Source organism: Lineus longissimus, chromosome 2 (assembly GCF_910592395.1).
Source record: "Lineus longissimus chromosome 2, tnLinLong1.2, whole genome shotgun sequence".
Taxonomy (NCBI): Eukaryota; Metazoa; Nemertea; class Pilidiophora; order Heteronemertea; family Lineidae; genus Lineus; species Lineus longissimus.
In genome coordinates this window covers 13,053,496-13,076,070 of record NC_088309.1, presented here as the reverse complement: position 1 = coordinate 13,076,070, position 22,575 = coordinate 13,053,496, and the positions used below count along the sequence as shown (strand labels likewise).

At 40.4% G+C, this 22,575-nt stretch overlaps 2 protein-coding genes across 3 annotated transcripts in view; both read left to right on the top strand.

The window, feature by feature from the left end:
• LOC135482654 (calcium/calmodulin-dependent protein kinase kinase 1-like) overlaps nucleotides 1-22,575 on the top strand; it is a 300,476-nt gene that overhangs the window by 121,564 nt on the left and 156,337 nt on the right. The window contains exons 1-3 of one of the 2 annotated variants that reach the window (XM_064762905.1): nucleotides 5,180-5,407; nucleotides 11,597-12,317; nucleotides 19,723-19,776. In XM_064762905.1, the coding sequence (XP_064618975.1) occupies nucleotides 5,382-5,407; nucleotides 11,597-12,317; nucleotides 19,723-19,776 (801 nt within the window). In that variant the 5' untranslated portion in view covers nucleotides 5,180-5,381. Of the gene's footprint in view, nucleotides 1-5,179; nucleotides 5,408-11,596; nucleotides 12,318-19,722; nucleotides 19,777-22,575 lie in introns of those variants that run through there. The other variant, XM_064762904.1, reaches the window with a different exon arrangement.
• LOC135482655 (developmentally-regulated GTP-binding protein 1) overlaps nucleotides 1-22,575 on the top strand; it is a 520,179-nt gene that overhangs the window by 379,400 nt on the left and 118,204 nt on the right. The window lies entirely within an intron of this gene.

Sequence of the window (22,575 nt, the reverse complement as noted above, 5' to 3'; positions counted from 1 at the left end):
CATGTAGGTGGCAGCGCTATCATTTCAACCTGATTTCAGATTTTCAGCACTTCCATCAGAATACACAATTAGCTCTCATGCGATTTGTATTTCTTTATTGCTTTTGTTATTTTTACTTTTTAAAACTTTTTTCTTGTTTTTAATTTTATAAGTTTGCAAATACCTTTGTCGGCTTACATCATGATCTATTCATCTGGCAGGTTAAGGAACTCTTAATCAGCTTTGTCGTTTTCATCCTCTGGTGCTGGATGTGGACCTGCTTCAATCTTCCGTGGGCAAAATGTTCAGATTAAGACTTGCCAAGTTTTATTAGCAGCGAAGCTTTAGGATTGAGTACCAACTGGCTAGCAGATGACGCAATCAATCAAAATGCAATAGCACTCTGTATTCTGCCGTGAGTAATGATAACTGCTTCTGACTACCTTAATTCAAAGTTAATGCAATGTTTTGAGGGCAGAACCGCTGGGAAAAATAATGTTAGTTGCTTTTATTTAGGGGAAAATAACCAAATTCCAACAGACATTTTTAGTTACTTCTGGTAAGAGGCTTCCAAGATTTCTAATTTGCAGATTCCAGATGGACCTGCACGTTTTACACCTATTTCCTGATACAGTTCCATTTGGTAGGTGGTACAGCCAGGTCCACAAGTATGTATTGCATCGTACCGTATTCTAATTGGTTCCTGGTTGGTCCGTAACAATATTATTTAGAGTACGACACGATGACGAACCGACAAATCACAGACCGACAGTATGTTGTTCTGATTTTATCGGTTGTTGTATTGATTTTCTTCGTTCCGTGTATAGCTGGTTCGGTTCGGTTCCTAATCAATACTCTTGCCGGATTCTATTGTGTCGTGACTGCGATGTATGGGCAGTTATTTCCGCATAAATAGAGGTTGTTTCAAATAGACATTTTATTTCATGTTATGACTCAAATAGACGTTTGGTGGCGCTCGTTTTTTTTACGGAGACGTACCTGAAATAAACATATTGTGTCGTATCTCAGATAGACATACACTCAAATAGACGTGGTGCTCATATCTCAAATAGACATACAGTGGAACCCCGGTAACACGACCACTCATGGGACCGTGGTCGGAGTGGTCGCGTTACCGGGGTGGTCGTGTTAGCGAGGTTGGGAATCCCCAGACGAAATACATGATTATTTTTCCCGCCAAAATTGCCGACTGCATGGCGTGTGTACGCTGTACTACCATAGCAACGCTGCCTGATTGAGATGATGCACGCTCCAAAGTTTTGTTACCATGCCTCGCAAGAACAGTTCGTCGATAAAATTACATGTTACATTCTCAGAATGAGTTAGAAAAGGTAATTTTGTAACTCATTTTAGCCACAAAGTTTCATTATCTGCCCGACGTGACGCATTTGCGGGCAATTTGGTGAATCATCCTCCATGTACCCGACTGTTTGTGACGATTGAAGTAAACTTGTCGTATGATTCCACGTGAATGATGAGTTGAGTAATGCTACAGTTTTAATCAAATCTATTTTCAGTCAAAATATTTAAAGAAATATAAAATGATACTGTAGTAAATCAACCAAGTTCTCCATATCATAAAACATTCAAACGTCTCGCAAGCTTGTTATTTTCATAAGTGTGGTCTTCAAACTACCCGCCGTTTATTATAAGTTCATATGCAAATCACGCAAATCACATGATTTTGCTGCTGCTGAGTGCGCATGTCTGGTACTGAACTGGCTCATTGATGAAAACAAACCATGAAAACGTTAGAAAAGGAAAGTTTATTTATTCATTTACACTTATACAATTGATCATACCTGCAAAATCACATTGTATTTTTTGTTTTCATATGTATTCCCATGGCCATTGTCCCCGTCTCAACAAAGCTTGGCAGCGAGGTGCTAATTACTATGCCGCGGTCGCGACCGATTACGGCAATTAGGCCTGGTGGTCGGGTTAGCGGGGTTGATTTTCAGTTTGGGACCGGCCAAGCCAGTGGTCGCGGTCGGGGTACCGGGGTGGTCGTCTTAGCGGGGGTCTCTTAATGGTAATTAGAGAGGAAACCATTCGGGACCGGAGAATCGTGGTCGCGTTGGCGGGGTGGTCGCGTTACTGAGGTGGTCGCCAACCGGGGTTCCACTGTATATTGTCGTGTTTTCAGCTTTTTTTTAATAACTCGAATAGACGTTTGGTGGTGCTTTTCCGCAAAAATTGAAGTACTCCAAATAGACGTTGTGTGGCGCTGGAATCAATTTTAACGACGGCAACAGCGATATTGACATTATCATTGCGGTAAGCGGCGGCGTTATTGCTTCCGCTTGTTTCTCTCTTCTTCTGCCATAGCTAAATACACTGACAATCCAATTACAATTAAAATGAAATGATATTGAGTCTCGATTTTCGTTAGATACGCGCGCAAATAGCCATGTGCACTGCTTAGAGCAATCACAATAATATCGTCGTGGCAGATAAACCAATTCCAAACTTGCTCCAGAATTGCCGCCCGCCAGCGCCACAGAACGTCTTTATGGGGAACTTCCATTTTTGCGGAAAAGCGACACCATACGTCTATTTGAGTTATCAACAAAAAGCTGAAAACACGACAATATGTGTTTATTTGAGATACTATTTATGCGGAAATAACCGCCCATAGCGATGACCAGCATTGACCGGGGCCTGGTCCCGTCATCGCGCAACAGAATGACAGATGACATTCGCAGGAAAACTACTGGTGAAAAGGACGGGTTGCTGATTAAAAAAGGCCCTTTATCTTACCGTTTTTAAAGCATAATTCCCCAATCTATTCCCTGCCGGTATCTATTCAAAACAGCCCATCCAAAATTATCGAAAATAATTCTCTAGTCCTACCCGGTAGTCTAGGCCGGGCCGCCCGTCCAAACAAAATGCGAAGACACAACACACAAATCAATGTGTGTGTTCATTTGTTCCCAGCAATATTTGAGTGAATTTTGAAAACGCAACATATTTTCAATGATGCATTCCACGGAACACACAGGTACACTTCACTCCAAGACGAACTGCCCAAAACATGTGCATACGCACAGAGCAACCAAACTATAAGTTGATTACTCCGAGTACGCATCATAATCATAAGAAACAGGTGTTTATTTGCATATTGATAATAGTTGCATCTCCAGTGTCTGTCCATGGAGAACGTTCAAGAGTGACCAACACAGTCTTTGCGCCTTGAGCTTTTCGCTCTTTTTGTCTTCTGAATGGCCTAGATTACAAATTTCACAACTTTTACAAACATAACCTTGGATACTGTTGATACAATCGACAACTACTGGTCAGATCATAAGTTGATTTATGCAGCATTACCACTATCTCCTTCCATACATCTCCCTCAGCCAATATAAATTCTTCATAAAAGCTGCATGACAATACCACTTCCTCTAAGATCGCCAAATTGACATCAATGACTAAAACTGTTCTCCCCATATGCACTGCAAATGACCTGCATTAACATTACACGAGGTGAGCACATGGTCCCTGGACCATTTCATTCCAAAACATACAGCAAGTGAACTGATTCCACATTGGCGGTGGCAAGCCTAAGTGATGTTTCCATCACCCTGGAATACTAACCGGTCCACTCAATATCTGACCCCCCCATCTCCCAATTTTGATTTTGATTTTATATAATTGGGCTCGCAACCAGACCCCCCATAACCCCTTCTTTCCCATATTCCGCACTCGAGAAACAGTACCCATACAAGCCTTGATTTCTCAAGTAGGTAAAAGGACAGGGGGTTGGGGTCTTCCCCCCATTGTATTTTGTGAGTTCATTAGAGCTTGCACTGGTAATGATATAATATATTCCTATACGTCTGCATGTTTCTTCTTGACTTATAGCAGAGTTGGTAATGGTATTGAGAGGATTGAGTGCTATGCAGGCCTAAGTTGAATTTAATGTTTGGTGGTTGTCTGTCTGATCCCACCGGTTCAGCTTTTCAAACCTCATTTTCAAAACTGAGTGAAGTCTATCAGAAAGTGCCAAATCATGCACCCATGCTCATCCCTCCCAAGCACCTCCCCTTTAGCCGTCTTCCCACATTCTCTCCCCGTCTATTTTCTATATTAATATTGGGTCAACTCCTATGATACCATCATCCTAACTATAACCCCACCCCACCCCACCACCATAACAACTGTCTTCAGCCAGACCTCCTCACCATCAACAAATGCTCCCTTTCAATGCCTTAGCCTTCCCCATATCATGATATCAATATCTGATCAAAGTAGTGAGTTGTTGAAATAAATATAGTACGAAGGTGCTTTTGAATCGCTGATGAGAGCAATGAGATTCGTGATTTGGTATTAAGTTTTAATGTTTTAAGTTTTAGATCATCTGACAGTCAGTGTGCACCCCACGTGGTAGCTAGGCTTATTGGACAATTGGTGCAATGTTCTTACCCCTCTGACCCCCAATGTGACTTACTATAATCACTTACAACCTAGTTGTTGCTATTTGTATATTTTTCTGTATGGGTTTTGAGTTGTCTACCAAGTGTAGTTTACGACATGAGGTACTTATTCTAGTAAAAAATTAAAGAATTGGTGCTTGTGTGCCCTCTTTGTTTTGCGTGGTCACTTGATGGATGATGAGTGTGCATTGTGCATGGCATGCCAAGGGTTAATGCTATCTTGGTAAAGAAAAGGAGTTCTGGCGAGACTTCCATATTGGTTACAATTCCCATTTTTTGCATTCAAAACAATCAAATTCATCTACTAATTTTAGTATGATACTCATAGACCCTGCACCTTGAACTGGCTCATAAATGCTTATTCCTTGCACCAAAAAATATCTATTGTTCTTGGTAATGAGTGCATGAACAGGTTATGTAAGCTACACATCATGATCTGAAGACTCTTCTGAAATACAGTTTGGAGAAATAAGTCCTTTTTCCACTGATTAATTTGAGGCTTTTGATTTCTTTTAAGGTGAAATTTTTAGTATCTCTTCACCTTAAGTCAATTCCGCCCTCAACCAAAAATCACTCCAATGAGCGCAATGGCCACTAGTCGTTACTTTTTAAATCACCATTGAAGACATCATTTTGCCTTATTAGGCTTTTGTGTGAAAGTGACCTCGACCTAGATACACTGGTATATATTATTAGTGAATCACTGTGAACTGTGGGACAAATAGTTTTCTGTGGAGTATGATAAACAGTAGAACAGCACACAAAGACTTGCTGGTCTTTACATAGTGTTTCTACACTCTCTGGTGCATGGTGTAGGACATATACATGTATTGCTAGTGACCACATTAATGTAGAGCTTAGCTGTGGGCCATTGACATTTTCTTAACAGGCCAGCTTATTGAACAGAGATCATGGACAATTATTATCGGCTTAGGAAGTACTGATGATATGTATGCATCTTGGCTTAAAAGCAGGTAGGTACTTGTTTATGAATTATTGGTTAATCATGTTAACGAACAAGTAACTTTTGTTGGGGAATGTGAATGTCTCACTAACTAAAAGTGTAGTGTTGAAGTTCAGGTCAGTCTGCAGTCTCTGGAGTGGTTGGTGGGTTTTTAACACAGTTTAAAATAGCTGCATGTAATTTACGGCCTACTCACTTAATATAAAACCAAGGCTTAAGCTTGGCCTACCTGACAGGTAGAAGTGTTGGGATTCGGACAGTGTCAGCTAGTCACTGTCCACTATGGTTTCAGCTCTAGCAGACGACAATCACAAATTTGAAAACTCAATTCTACGGCAAATTATTCTTGTTCTAATGCATTCGACGTGGATTTCTTGGTAGATATTTCTAGATGATGACTTTAGCACAGGTTGTATCCGTGTAGCTGTCCTGAATAAATAGAGAAAATAGTGTTTTTGTAGTCCTATGCCTAATTCAGGGTACAAATTGTCCTTATTTCTACATCAGTTGCATAGTCTTCATATCTGCATAAGTTGTAAAGATCATTGCATGTGCTGTGTTGTGTAGCATGTACACCAGAATAGGCAGATATGTTCAAAAGAATTGGCTTAAAGTGTTCTCTAAAGTTGTTGTGACCGGCATATATTGTCGATATTGAACATCTTATTGTAATGTATTAAATGAAAGTAAATCAGAAATAAACACTATGTGACCCACCACGACAAAAAGGGTCGCGTGTCGCACAGAAGATGAGGCTAAAATGACACCAGGACATAATAGAAGAAATTGAAACACTCAAAAGGCAGACAAAAGTGAAATGAACAATCAGTCCGTCTCAACATGTCAAGCTCGAAGCAAGAGGCGACTCATTTTGCTGTGGTGGGTCACATATGGAAATGGTTTTTTAGCTCAGCTGACAAGCTGAGCTATTCATATGAGTAAATGGTAGAATGAATGTCCGTCTGTCTGTCTGTCTGTCTGTCTGTCTGTCTGTCTGTCTGTCCGTTAAACAGGCACGTTTCAAAACTATGGCGGATAGGCGATAGATTTTCCCTATAAGCCATTTAGACCCTTCAGGACTCCTGAATAGACCAAGTGTGGGTCCGGCAGGATTAACAGTTTGGCCACCAGGGGGCAAAAAGCCTAAATCACAAAACAATTTTTTGGCGCTTTATTCAAGCAGATAGAAGCTTGAAATAAAGTTGAAAAGGACCGCATGCATGTAGGTCTTGAAACTACTAAGAGTAGTTTTGATTGATACTACCAGTTGGCGTTACTGAGCCAAAATCTGTGTTGACCTAGTTTAAGCTTGATTTGAATTTCCCGCTCTTGTATGACTCTGAAGGTTGTGGGTTCCAATCCCACTTCGGGTCAATTTTTTTTTTTTTTTAATTTTTACTTTTTTCACTTGTAAATACATTTTCTTTACTTTTTTGAATAATTTGGTGGGCGGCCATCTTGGTTTTTTTTTTCTATTTTAAAGCCTTTGCTGTATCCAGAGTGACATGAATTTTATGGTTGGTGTACAATAAGTCTCCTTTACATGATATCACATGGGCTTTCTATTTGACCTACTTTTCAAGGTCAGCCTGGCTTAGGCACTTAGATTTGACTAATAAGTGGCATATTTGTCACCATTTAAAAGTCTTTTTACTTTGGTATGTTTGCCTGATATATTGACAAAACTGAGGTTGAAAGAGATCTATCGGGTACTTTCCATGTTCATATATTTCAGCTGAGCGCCAGGCCCTTGGGCCTCTTGTTCTTTATTCAAACAAGAAATGAAATGTATGAATACAAAATTGTATCTACTAGTACTCCCTCCTGATTCGCATAAGCAGAGTTTAAGCTGTCTGTGCACGAAGCGCCAATTATTATCCCACAATTTGCCAAATTGCCGTAGTCAAATCAAATCAAATTGATTGTTCGACCGATTGTGTCAGCATGGTCATAATAGTCTTGAATACAGACTTGAAATTGAACCTAATTCAACATTATGTAGGCTACAAGTAAATGTAAACGAGCACTGAACTATTATTAAAGCTAACTTGAGGGACTAACTGCCTAAACAAAGGGTTTTCCAGTGCTTCAAATTTGTTCCTGAATACCCCGATAGGTTCACCTCTGAGGCTGCATCGGCGAGCGCATCCTCATCTTTTGAACTCTCTTCCATTGCGTTTTGCTCGTCGGCTCTGGGTTCACGGGAACACGGTTAACCGGTTGCATATGCCCAATTTTATGATGAATGAGCAAAGCTTTTTGCTTGGAAATATACCCCACACCTTTGTCATAGGGAATCTCATGGCCTCTTGAAGTATGCTGGCTGGCTGCATTTGGCACTATGTTCAGGGACAAATGCTGGGTTGCGAAATAAACGTAAAATCATTGGAAATGGTGCGGGGAGGAATCATCCCGGAAGGATGTCTCTCCAGTTGGTCCGCCATGGAGTGTAGCATTCCCGGACAACCTGTAGTAGATGATAGTATGTAAATGTTAAAATGAGCCAAATAAAACAAGCCTAACTAAACGATCCAAATGAATGTTCTAAACCTGAACTGAAAGATCAAGTTGTTAATATTTATTGCAGGATTCGGTAAATTAATGTTAATGGCATAATATTATAAAAATGGTGCCCGCCGTGGAGGGCGATATGGGATCAGGACAATTCCCCCCGGTCAATTGCCCCCCGACAACTCCCCCTAGGCAATTACCCCCCAGTCAAATTCCCCCAGTGAAATTTCCCCCCCCGTGGAATTGCCCCCGGTAAAACCGCCCCCCCCCCCCCCGTGAAATTGCCTGCCGTAAAATTGCCCCCGCCCAGTAAAAATTGCCCTCGTTGCCCTAGAAAAATTTCATGAGATCATGGTGGTGAAAAATCAATCAAAAACTGTCCTGGGGGAATTGTCCTAGAGGATCGCCCGACGAGAAGGAGCACCATTTTTTATATCATACCGATTTGTTTTTAGCTCAGCTGACAAAGTCAAAGTCAAAGTTGGGCATTTTGTAATCATACAACCGAGGCACTTCAAATCTAGTCTTGCTTATAAACACCGCAGAAAATGTTGCTTTAGGAAAAAAATTTGGGCGATTCGACTCAAATTCAGCTCCCCAGGGGGCAAAATGCGTAAATGAAAAAACAATTTTTTGACGCTCTATTCCAGCAGATAAAAGCTTGAAATAAAGTTGAAAAGGTCTTCATGATACAGAAGTTTTGATTTAAAATAGATTAGTGTCGATTTATATCACCAGTTGGCGGTAGTGAGCAAAACTGTTGTTTGACCCCGGATGACCCCGCTTTAAATTTCCCGCCGAGGTTACCTGGAGTACTATCGTCAAGAAAATGGCGGTGACATTTTTATTTCTACCGGAGCGATGATTTTGTAAGTGACGAATTTTCTTTTTTAAGCCTTTACGGAAACGTATTTTGGTACGAAACTTCACACGTTTATAGAAAAGATCAACGAGAATGTGTTCAAATGCCCTCATAACGATGAGTTCAACAGAATTTGGTCAAAACAACCTTCGAATGGAGTCAACTTTCTTTGCGAAATTGAAGCGACGACCTCATTATTTAACAGTTGGTTCGAGCCATTTGGAAGCCGAGATGTGAAGGCCTATCTGGTTTCTCCTTTTTCTCCGTATAAAAAGGGGCATATTGCTGACTAAGGAACGAGGCATATTGACATTGCCTCATCATCTCTATCGGACCAATTGATATACTTTTATATGCACGCATACATCACGCCATTGCAGGGTCCGAGTCTGTGGACAATTGGTTTGATTAATTTGTCTCTTCGATATTGCTCCTTTATTGCATTAGATTTTCATCGCAATTCAATCTATTCAAGATATAGCCAATTTGAACCTGTCTGCGCCAAGGATAGATTGGTTCCCGATCGACTCACTAGGGATACGCAGTAGAGCACAATGTCATGAAAACGACCCTTTGTATTGTAAATTCCAATCACCTGCAGGACAGGTCAATTTCTCTCAATAAAATTAATTTTGTTGACTCCTGTAATCTCTACCTTATTAAAAAAAAAAGACAGTGGTGTTAGTCCCAAACTGGTCATTTCTATTTATTTTGACCTCTGTTAAATCAGGATACCTCTCAATTACAGACAGCATTTTGTATCCTTGTGCTGTACAACCCAGCCTGGACATACCACAGTTGTCCATGGAGAAATCTCATCTTCTCTGACACTTCTTTTCTGTAAAGCTACCGATACAACATACTGAACTAGGGATATCTTCCGTTGCCTCCTGTAATATTTACATACCATGGCTGATTAGTTCAATCATATTTCATCCAGCTGGCAGCTCTGCATTGGAAATTGTAGTGGTATAACGTGTTCTCTTGACCTTCAAACAGTAGTATAAAGCCGATATTTACTATTTTACACCCTCATTTATATGTTATTAGGTCATCCAGCTGAGCGCCAGGCCCTTGGGCCTCTTGTTAGGTCAACGCCATTGTCAACTTAAAAGCACTCCATACACTCCAATCAGCTTTCAATCAGTCGACAGGCCGCATCTTTGCATCAGCGCGCCAAACAGTAAGCACGTGGAGCTTCTTTAGTAATATAAATGGCCGCGGAGCGCACTTATCGCCCGCTGCATACAATACAATTGCCTCGGTGAGGTAATACTGAGCAGACAATACACAGTAGGCCGTTTGTTTATGTTTCTCTTTGGCGACCTCGTCCGCCGATTTGTGTGACTGTTATTTGTGTACCGTTGTCATAGTATATTGGTCCTGGAAGCGAGAATGACTATCTTGGTGCCAAACGACCAGTGGCGTTGAGTAAATTATTCCAACATCGGCACAAGACACGGAAGTGATTTGGAGGTAAAATCGGGATAGTTTCATCTGATAGGGGTATTGAGGGCAAGGTGGACGCAAGGGGCATGCACGGCGCTAATGATAGGGGCATGGATGGCGCATCTTTGTGGGTTTTAAGGGCAGACATGTGGCCTTTGGAACAGTTAACTCTTTCAGTGCCAAGGACGTACATGTACGTCCTAAATATTAAGGTATTTTAGTTCCTCCAGACGACACCAGATGTCCCCAGCTACTCAAATGTGGTTCATATGGTTTCTCTGGCCTGGGGCGTCCAAATTGAATAATTTTTTCGACTGAGAGGGTGGGGTGGGGTTTGCCACCCCTCATTTTAGGTGAAAAATGGTGAAAATCGGCCAAAAATACCACTCCCTCAAAAAAATTTAGAACATAATCTTAGTATGCCCCTACTTATTACTGCTGTTTTATTGAAACAGGAGGTAAAGACAAAGGTTTTGAAGAATTTTGATGAGTGTATCTCAATTATTTTTGTGAGTTTTTGGGTAATGACAATGCCCAAAAATGCCCAAATCCTGGGCACTGAAAGAGTTAAGGGCAGAACGGCGCATCACTTTAGGGGCACGGCGGGCCACCGTTCCAAATTGTTCTAGATATATCCCTGAATGATAGAAACTAATCCTTTAGGCGCAGTACCCCCGAAACTCACCTGCCTTGGATTTTGCTTTGAACTCCATCTAAAGGCTAGGTTAGGAACTTAAATTGTCTTCAGTGACACTATGTGGTCAGGAACACATAGTAAGTTGAGTTTGATATGGTCCTGTGAAATTATTTCACGAAATTTGCTCTGAAATGTTTTTTAGTTGAGGTCAGCCATGCGTAGCCAGAAGTAACCCTTTATAATTACCGTTGAGATAGCTGGGAATCTGGTTTGTTGTGTTTTATGAAATAACTATGGATCCTGCATAGTGTTTCAATTAAGTTTAGGGTAATAAAATTGACATGGCCAAGGGGGCGGGGATGTAAGTGGGGGGGGGGGGGGGTTAGGCCTCAAGGCTTTAATTTGCTACCCCTTGCAAATGTTTACTGTTTTTATCACTGTATCATATAGAGGACATCAAGCACATTAATATAATTATCACTTTTGATGCATTTATCACAACTTTCTCATCTCTTTACAAGAAAATAAGAAATTCCAGGAAAATGCTGAAGACCTCTGAGAGAAAAGCTGAATTTATCATAATCTGTCTGGTACCTAAAGTGTTAAAGTATGCTGAGCTGACATATGAACATTGGCCTTGATGTGAAACAATATCAGGTTTATAAGTCAGTGATAAAATCAAAATGCATGTTACTCACATGAGACACCATATAAAATATACATTTCTTTTCTGTTTGTAGATATGGGCATGTCGATAGCCAAGGTAAACCGATAGGTGACACCAGTCATTCCCCACCGAAGGAGAGAAAACAGACTTGCAGCAAAATGGCCAGTGGGAGTACAAGGCCAAATGGCCATTCTTTAGGAGCAAATTGCAAAACAAAGGATGAACTTGAATCACAAATGCGGAAAAGTAAAGCATCATTATGCAGAAATGTTTCAAATCTAACAAGGGACTCTGGGCGGAGTACGTCACATGATAACGAAGAGCCAAATGAAGTGATAGGGAATGGGGGACAGACTGGGAGCAAGACTAAATGTATTGGCCCTGTTGGTTATTTGAATGTCCCTGCAGCTGTGGGACAGGTTGATGCATCAGTTTCACAGGTTGATCCACAAGTTCATTCCCCCAACTCTTCAAACTATAATTCTATGAGCGGTCAGGAGGAAAGTCCAACACCGAGTCAGAAAAGTAACTCTATTACAAAAAGTGGTGCTAAAGCCCCTGCTCGGCATACACCTAAAATAATGTACAGTCATAGCGAAGATCGCTTTACCTCAGGAAATAAAAAGACTCATCCGATTTTTCCATCATTGCCTTACTCTCCCTATGGATCGCCAACGATGTCACCCCGATTACGCCGGCAGCCGACCAAGGAGTCTCGGTCAGTGTCAATATCAGATGATGCAGATGGATACATTCAGTTGAACCAGTACAAACTTAAGGATGAGATTGGCAAGGTAAGACAACTTTTAAAGTTGGTTCGTTAATGAATAGTCCATTGTATTGATTTGTGTTTTATCCCTAAAATTCCAGTGCCAAATGGGAGTTGCATCATTTTGGGACTACTTTATCTAACCTACATTCTGCATGTGAGGCCAGGTTTACCCATAAAGTTTGTCTTGTCTCATGTAACATGTCACTCTTCACATGACATGACATGAAAAACAAACAAGTCATTTTCTAAGACTAGAGTGGGCTAAATAGCAAACAAATGACATCAACGAGTACCCATGTGTGTTCATAAAATTATGAAAAGAAGTTCCTGCCTGTCATCCCAGCATCAGTTTCCAGTTGGATTGAATGGTTGTAACGCATCTCCTCTGGTTTTAGTCATTGATCAGACAACCTCCTGCACGATTTTGCACATTATAATTGATCTGGTCAACTTAGTGAACTTGTTATGTGCAAGTCACCTCTGCATTGCTATTGAAATACTGTGTTTAGTCATAAAAGGAGTTGCCTTGTCAGTACATAAGACAGGTGATAGGACAGATTAACTCTAACCCGCGAGAAAATCTTCTGAGTTGCCACAGAGTTTTATTTTGGGTACCCATTAAGTTCAATGCCTGACATTTTGAAAGATACTCTGAAGGTTTTTTGTTGAATTGCTCAAACAACTATCCATTTCAAGTGGAAATACTGCTTTTACTTGCTGTAGCTTGTTGACCTAATGGCCATTTAAATGCTGTCCTATCTGTACATTTAATAGTAGAGCAATGAAAATAATTGTAATTGTTGTAATTGAGAAATGACCTGAGAAGCCAACTTAGCCTATTTCTGGTTCATTTTCTTGGTGCGGTGTCATTTTCCTCTTGAATGGCCTATTTACATTGCCTTTGGTGAATCTTCAGCTGACAAACCTGAAACATTTTTTCCAAGCTTTTCCTTTCACGATTATCTGCAAACATATAAACAACGGGTGCATGGTGGCTAACGTATCTGGGTTTAGAGTATTTCATGTGGTAATTCTCCGGCACATTATTTGGCCAATTAGTGACTGATGATAAAATATATCATTAATGATCTTTACCGATAAGAGCTGTGCGATTTTACCCATGATGTGTTTACTCTTTAAATGCCTCTTTGCATAATTCTTGGTTGCAGAAGGTCAAGGTCACAGATCAATATTTTGGACCTAAGGTCTCATTAGGGAGTTGTTTTTTTTTTATTCATGCGCGGCCCCCCCCCCCCCCCCCCCTCACAGTAGTTCCTAAAATCATTGATTTCTCGGTCCTCACAGTATGTCAGTGTTGATTCAGCAGTTGTTTTGGCAAAGACATGTTTTTTTGGAGTTTCTAAAACCTAGAGCGCTACTCAATAGGCGGCTAACAACAAACTACGCATTTTACTGTTGTTGCCGACATATGTTTACACTGAACTTGGGATGTGCATCGGCCCCGTGTTGAAATGCCGTCCAGTGCCAGTTGGTGCGTTTTTCGCTGATTTGTGCAAAATTCAACATATCTCAAAAGTTCAATGGTTGACCCTCGATTTTTTAAAATTTTTGTGTAGCGTAAGCAACTGTCTTTCATGGGAGATTGGTCACTGTAAGAATTATTCAGGAAGAAATTTATAATATTTGGGGGTTTTCGTGATTGTCCGGCCCAATTGGCAATATTGCCATTTGGGATGGTGAACAGAGCTAGGAGCAAATGCGACGCTTTTGATTTATTTAAAGAAATAAAATGCCCGATTTAACATCCTGCAGAATCAGGGGAATCGGGCGTTTCCAGTGATATACGGCACAAATGGGTTGTCCACGTGCATTCACTTTGGAAACGCATTTTAAAATAGATGTTACGTCCTGTTAATGGGGCACGTCATCATCGTGTACATTTGGGAAAAACTCCCTAACGAGACCTAATATTTTTGGCTCATCGTAAGGGGAGTCTATACGATAGCGCTATGTCCGTCGGCGGCGGCGGCGTCGTCGTTGTCGTCGTCATCCGTCGTATCCTGTTTCAGAAACAGTGGCACGTTTCTTAACCGCTAGGGCTATGAACTTGAAACTTTGTACAGAGCACCCCCTAGGTCAGGTGACCTCTGACACTGAATTTCGGTTCGATCTGATTCTCAACTTGGCCACCAGGAGGCCAAATGTCGATATCTAAAAAGTGTGATATCTCGCTTATTAGTGACTTGTTTTCAATGAAACTTTTGTTGTAGGTACTCATAGCAAATATACATCTTATATCATACGGGTTTTTAATTTGACCTACTTTTTAAGGTCACAGAGGTCATATGGCGTAAATTGGCCGTTAGAGTGTAAACTATGGCACGTTTCTTAACCACTAAAGTTATGAACTTGAAACTTGGTACATATAACCCCCTATATCACATAGCCTCTGGTGCTGAATTTCAGTTTGATCTGATTCTCAACTTTGCCACCAGAGGGCCAAAAGAAATCTAAAAAGTGTGATATCTCGCTTATAAGTGACTTGTTTTCGATAAAATTTTTATGGTAGGTACTCTTAGGAAGAATACATCACATATCTTACGGGTTTTCAATTTGACCTACTTTCAAGGTCACAGAGGTCATATGGCGTAAATTGGCCGTTAGAGTGTAAACTATGGCACGTTTCTTAACCAGTAAAGCTATGAACTTGAAACTTGGTGCATATAACCCCCTACATCAGATAACCTCTGATGCCGAATTTTGGCCCGATCTGATTCTTTATTCGGTCACCAGGGGGCCATAATGGAAAAAGTAAGAAGTGCAATATCTTGCTTATTTTTAGTGATTCGTTTTCAATAACATTGTTATGGTAGGTTTTCCTAGCAAGGATACATCACATATCATATGAGTTTTTGATCTGACCTGCTTTTCAAGGTCTCGTTTATTAGTGACTTGTTTTTGATGATGTTCTTATGGTACTTACTCCAAGCAACGATACATCACATGTCATACCGACTTTGGTTTGACCTATATACTATACATGTACAATGTTTCTTAATCTGGATGAATTCCAAAGCACCAAATATCTATACGGTGAGCACAATGGCCCCTGGCTGTTTCATTGTTTAAGGAATTGATACCTCACTGTCAGTGTTGGTTGTCTCACCAGAGCTAAAATTTAGACCAATAGCGATGTATAGCTGAGGTTTTTATTATGGGGGAAAAGGGAAGGAGACTAGCGGTAGAAATAAATTGGAGTCCTGTAGGTTCTGTTCACTTCTTCTAATTCAATAAACTTTCATGAAAGCTAATACATTGATAGTTACAATTACAAATACAGATTGGAAGTCCAAATATGTGTGTTCCCAGGCTGGAGTCCAAGACCTGAATGACCATATACGATCTTTGATTTACCATGAAAACTATAACAACACAAAATCACCAAGGAGACATAATACAAACTTTGACAAATCAAACATGTTTCTGATTGAAAGACTTATACTAATTACACTTGCCAATCAAGCGTCTCCAACTTGTTTGAACATACTTGATTAATAAAACAATGACCTTATAGTAAAAGAGTTAAACCCTCAGTAACCATTGTTTTCAGAATTAGCTAACTAGTTTTGTGTTTTGACATGTTCGATATGTCAAATATTCACCTTAAACATTATGAGAAATGATACCTTGTAAATTTATACTTTTGATGAAAAGTGCACCATAAAAGACTCCTGTTGTTTTAAAAATCAAATTCGCTCCTGCGAATTATATGCTGTCTACAAAAGACAAGATTAAATAGCAGTATAGATGAAATTACAAAATGAAGTCACTAAAGACGAAACCATATAAAAGTATACATGAAATTGCAAAATGAAGTAACATGAAATTCAATAAGTGAACATAATTCTTCACACTATTCCATAGTCAAAATAGCTATATTGTGCACATAAACTCATCAAAATGAAAGTCAATTTTATAATTCATAACATCTTTTTCGAGGCAGATGAAAATAGTTGCGTCTTCAGAATGTGGCCAGAAGTCCAGTATAAATGTCAAACGCAGATCAAATCATTTCATTGTTCTAAAATTCAGTTTATATTCAGTGTCATGTGATAACAAAATTTACCCCATAAAATACTCCTGTTGTTTTAAGAGATTTGCTCCTGCAAATTCCAGTTGTCCACACATCTGAAACCCTACTCTTTTTGTTTTTGTTCAGTATCTTAAATTTAACATTGCATTTGCCTTACTGAAGTCCATGGTGATGCTAACTTGATTACAAAGGCCACCTTTAGGTCCAATCATTTGTGTTCCTGTGCTTGGCAATCGACGGAGTGGGGCGTTGCTTCCTAATGTGAATGTTCGCTTTAGTCTTGGGTGATCAAAATATACAAAAACATCCTGTTCATTTAGAGACGTATCAAACTCTGAATACTCTCTGATGCAGTCCGCTATTGTGCATCGATTTGGCAAGAAAATAGTTTTACTCTCACATCCATTTAGTGACTGGATAGGGATAGCGATGTACTGTGTGCAACCAAGTAAATCCCTGTTCGGTATCCTATAAATGGGATATTGTGGAAACATATTCATCGGATGTTGTCCTTGGTAGATACTCAAGACACTTATCACATCATTATTACCAATTTCATTTCCACATGAATTAAATTTCTTGGCCAAACTGTTCATTGAATCTTTCTGTAATTCATCACCGTGCACAATCTGGATTGGCATCACATGCTCGTGTCCCGAGTCGAAAACTGGTGAGGGTTTTCTGTCCGCCCTCCCCTTGTCTTTGTCGGACTGACTAGCCATATCACACTGGACGGATGCTGAGTTGCGCTCAGAGGCAACTTGTACAGAAACAGACGTGCTGCTGCACACATACTGTACTGACTTTGAGACCTTTTCTTGGCTGCATTGTACTGTCACGGTGTGAGTCTCTGGAGCAAACTGACTCGCATAGGTGTTTGTTTCTGGTTTGCACTGAACACCAACCGACACTCTCGTAGGCACGGAGTCTGCATCAGTTTGTGATGACACACTCCTAGTCCTAATTTGAATTGATGTAAAATCTTCTTGATGGGAGAAGTCCTCTGGATTGTCGACATGTGTCTCTGCAAAAGTTGGCTTGGCTATTGATGAAACCATCTTCCGTGAAGGCATGCTAATTGGATTGTCACTCACGTTTCGTCCTTTGATTTTCTGTAAATACAGTTCCATACGGTTTTTATCACGACGAAGTGTTGAAGGTGATTTCAAACCTTTGATCCTTAGAGGTGCAGCAGTTCGTTTTAAAGCTCCATCAGCGTTCCAGAAGAGAGTTAGCGACGTTCCTTCTGCAGTTGCTGAGATATCCCATTCGTTTGGCATACTGGTCAATCCAAGAGTGGCTATCACCGATGTGATACTCTGAGGTAGCGTCGATATCGTCATGATGAGCTGAGTCACTCGCTTGGCGTCTTCCTCTTGTTTCTCTGGGATCCTTTGGGTTCTCCACCAAATATTATGGGGGAAAAGGGAAGGAGACTAGCGGTAGAAATAAATTGGAGTCCTGTAGGTTCTGTTCACTTCTTCTAATTCAATAAACTTTCATGAAAGCTAATACATTGATAGTTACAATTACAAATACAGATTGGAAGTCCAAATATGTGTGTTCCCAGGCTGGAGTCCAAGACCTGAATGACCATATACAATCTTTGATTTACCATAAAAACTATAACAACACAAAATCACCAAGGAGACATAATACAAACTTTGACAAATCAAACATGTTTCTGATTGAAAGACTTATACTAATTACACTTGCCAATCAAGCGTCTCCAACTTGTTTGAACATACTTGATTAATAAAACAATGACCTTATAGTAAAAGAGTTAAACCCTCAGTAACCATTGTTTTCAGAATTAGCTAACTAGTTTTGTGTTTTGACATGTTCGATATGTCAAATATTCACCTTAAACATTATGAGAAATGATACCTTGTAAATTTATACTTTTGATGAAAAGTGCACCATAAAGTTTTAGTCAACATTTTAGCTCGACCCAAGCAGTTTTGGTGAGACAATCAATACCGACAGTGAGGTATCAATTTCTATCCTAAAACATCTCAATTAGGTAGCGAATAATGTGGTTTTAAACACTTTTCGACTGCTTTCATATTTTGCACCAACCCGAGCGGTTATGGTGGCCTAACCATAACCGCTGAATTCAAAACGAGGCACAGTGGGCGCTTAGTGCACTTACACTGTAAACTGCGGTTCATTATAAATCTAGATGTTTTAGAATATTTTCTTGTGGTTGATCCCTGGATCTGAGTTGAAGGTCTATGTCATTGAATTTGAAAATTTCCAATTGCATAAAAACATACTGAATATCAATATTTAACATTTCCGTTGTGTAGAGAGATATCTGAATACCGTATATCCAAAGTTTCAGCAAATTACCATGCATGATAACTGTACTACGGCAAAGTAACTGCATTCCTATTTTTCTGATGCAGCAGTCAATGTAACCCCTGCACCCCCCTGATATGGGATCGATGCTACATCGACGTCGATGTAGCGACAATGTCAAAGCGACTAATTTTTTTCTACTGACTGTTTCGTGGCGATAGCATAAATAGATGATGATGAAAAATTGTCAACAGCCTAGACTTAAAAAGAAATAGTTTTGTCGAATGCCTGGCGCATGGCATTATTCCAGGCGGCGCATGTCTGGTGATCAGGACCTTCAGCTCATCACAAGAGTGCTCGATTCGATGTCTGATGGCACTGTATGGAATGCGGATCGTTTTGGCCGCCTTGTCAAACTTTTTAGGTTCTCCTGGGCTGGAGACGGTGTTTGATTGGAAAGACTAGTCCCAAAAAGTGTCGTAAAAAATTGGGATTCTTTAGTGAAAAGATCCTAGAAATAGTTTAAACAAAGACAAAAAAAATGTGCATATTAACATTGCTAAAAGTTTCAGATGGAAACAATTTTATATATTTTGCATGACTTTTCCATTTTTTTCCCTTCACCAATTTTCCAAGAGTGATTTTTACCACAAATTCATAGTTCGGACCAGGTGACTGTTGCCTTCAGCCTGTTTCATTTTCTTTTTTTCATTCATATGGTGATTTCCTGACGTAAATCTGCTTTCTCATTGGTGAAAAACAGTCGAAATCTGACCTGTGCAACCAACCTAGAGTGGTGAATCCTGGTGAACGAATGCACCACCTTGGGTGGAAAAATGTCGATCCCTGAGCGCATTAAAATTTCTGAAGTGTTGATTAAGTGTTGAACGCCTGACCCGGGTGCAGGTTTTACATTGACCGCTGCATGACCCACAATTAAATTCCAACTACAAACCCTTTTAAAATTTAAAGTTGAGAGATAAATGTATTTATAGTAGGTTTCGCAGACATGTAGTATTCTCTGACTGTTCTCAACTCATGGCCTGAAGCATAATGTTTGTCTGAATTCCAGGGTTCTTATGGTATCGTGAAGCTAGCCTACAGTGCTGAGGATGAAACTGCTTATGTAAGTAATGAAGTCTGACTCTGTGTGTACTGGTAAGAGCAGTTTACATATTATGATACTAACCTGATAATACAACTTCAAGATACATTTTTCCATGCTTTAGTTGTCCCAAGAAATCTGTGGCTATGTATATTTAGGAGGAGCTTGCACACATGTCGCTGATTAAATGGAGGAGGAACAGATATTGTAGAGACAAGGACAAAGACAAGTTTCGAAGGAAGGCTTATTATAAACCGCGAGATGCAGAATGTGAAATTGCGTGATGCTAACTTTGGTAGGAGTACCACCCGCCACAGAGTGTAGTGCAAATATGGAACCTTAACTATTGAGGCTAGACTTTTTTTCTTTGGTTGGTTTGAAGGTCTTATGGTGCCATTGTGCCTTTTGGCTCTTTGGCTCACCGTAGGGGAGTCTATACAATACCGCAGTGTCCGTCGTCTGTCGTCGTCCGTCGTCATCGTATCCTGTTTCAAAAACAGTGGCACGTTTCTTAACCGCTAAGCCTATGAACTTGTAACTTTGTACACAGGACTCCCTTGGTCAGATGACCTGTGACACTAAATTTTGGTCTGATCTGATTCTTCATTTGGCCACCAGGGGGCTGAATGTAGATATCTAAAAAGTGTGATATCTCGCTTATTAATGACTTGTTTGGAATGAAATTTTTGTGGTAGGTACTCATAGCAAGGATACATCATATATCATACAGGTTTTTAATTTGACCTACTTTTCAAGGTCACAGAGGTCAAATGGCGTAAATTGGCTGTTTCAGTGTAACTATGTCACGTTTTTCAACCTCCACAGCTATGAACTTGAAACTTAGTACATATAACCCCCTATACCAGATAACCTCTGGTGCTGAATTTCGGTCTGATCTGATTCTCAACGTGGCCACCAGGGGGCCGAATGTGGGTACCTAAAAAGTGTGATAATTCGCTTATCAATAACTTGTTTTCAATAAAACTTTCGTGGTGGGTACTCATAGCAAGGATACATCATATATCGTACGGGTTTTTAATTTGACCTACTTTTCAAGGTTGCAGAGGTCAAATGGCATAAATTGGCTGTTTCAGTGTAACTATGGCACGTTTCTCAACCGCCACAGCTATGAACTTGAAACTTGGTACATATAACCCCCTATATCAGATAACCTCTTGTGCTGAATATCGGTCCGATCTGATTCTTAATTTGGCCACCAGGGGGTCGAATGTGGATATCTAAAAAGTGTGATATCTCGCTTATTGATGACTTGTTTTCGATAAAACTTTTGTGGTAGGTACTCATAGCAAGGATACATCATATATCATATGGGTTTTTAATTTGACCTACTTGTCAAGGTCACAGAGGTCACAACGCAGACACAGATATGGCCGAAATTGCATGTTTTGTGTTTTTCGTGTTGTGGCAATCCAAAGGTCGTGAGTTCAAACCCCGGTCAGGGACGGCCAAAAATATTTTTTTTATTTTATTATTTTTTATCTTTTCCCTTTTGTCTTTTCTGACTTGTATCTTACATTTTCTTGATTTTTTATTTATTTGGTGCCATATCATTAGGTGGCTATCTTGGAAATCAATTTTTGTTGACCTGGGGTTATCTTCACCTTGCGCACCACGGTCTGTTCACCTTTGGGGGTCAGTTTCCGTTTTTTCCGCTCCTTGGCTTGGTTAATGTGGTCCCGAGGTCCCTGTACTTCTTGACGATGGTCTGAACGGAAGACCTGGGTAGATTCAACTGCCTAGCAATGTTTGCCTAGTGAGGACCCTGCCTTGTGATGATCAACCACACGTCTTCTAAGGTCTTGGCTGTGCTCTTTGGATTTACCCATCTGGTCTCAACAGCAGCGATACATCACATGTCATACTGACTTTGGTTTGACCTATATACTATACATGTACAATGTTTCTTGACCTGGTTGAATTCCAAAGCACCAAATATCTATACGGTGAGCACAATGGCCCCTGGCCGTTTCATTTGATAATTTTTATGTCCCCGACTCCTAAGAGTCTGGGACATTATGTTATGCGAATTCCGTCACACTCAATTTGTAAGACGTTTAGTTCCTAGGGGCTCAAATTGCACACTGGCACAATGCTAGCCTATACGGCTATGGGCACCTGGACGCACAGGTTGCAAATTTGAATTGGCAGGATCAGGAGTAATTACGATAAATATAGTCTGAATGGTTCAGTTTCAGTCATTAAAATGATATTCGTTGTTTCAAAAACAAGTATTTGCTTGGCAAGAGGTAGTTTTTACCCCTCAGCCCGAATTGGGCAAAGGGGTATTGTCGTCCCCTTGGCGGGCGGGCGGGCGGCTGCCAAGTTTGTCCGGAGCTGTTCTCAGTAACGGCTTGGGCTAGGAAGTTCATATTTCATATGTAGACTCCCCCTGGTGGGTAGGCGTGCCTCGTCAAGGTTTCGTCCCATTTTGACTTACGGACTGGCCACTAGGGGGCGATATGTGAAGACACAAAAAATGCAATAACTCCGCAAATTTTGATCGCATCTTGCTGAAATTTTTATTGTAGATACCTATTGAGAGGGGACATAATATATTGTACGGGTTTTGACCTTGACCTTCTTTTCAAGGTCACAGAGGTCAAAGTTCGTGTAAAGTGACGAACGACCGCCAAGTTTGTCCGGAGCTGTTCTCAGTAACGGCTTGGGCTAGGAAGTTCATATTTCATATGTAGACTCCCCCTGGTGTGTAGGCGTGCCTCGTCAAGGTTTCGTCCCATTTTGACTTACGGACTGGCCACTAAGGAGCGATATGTGAAGACACAAAAAATGCAATAACTC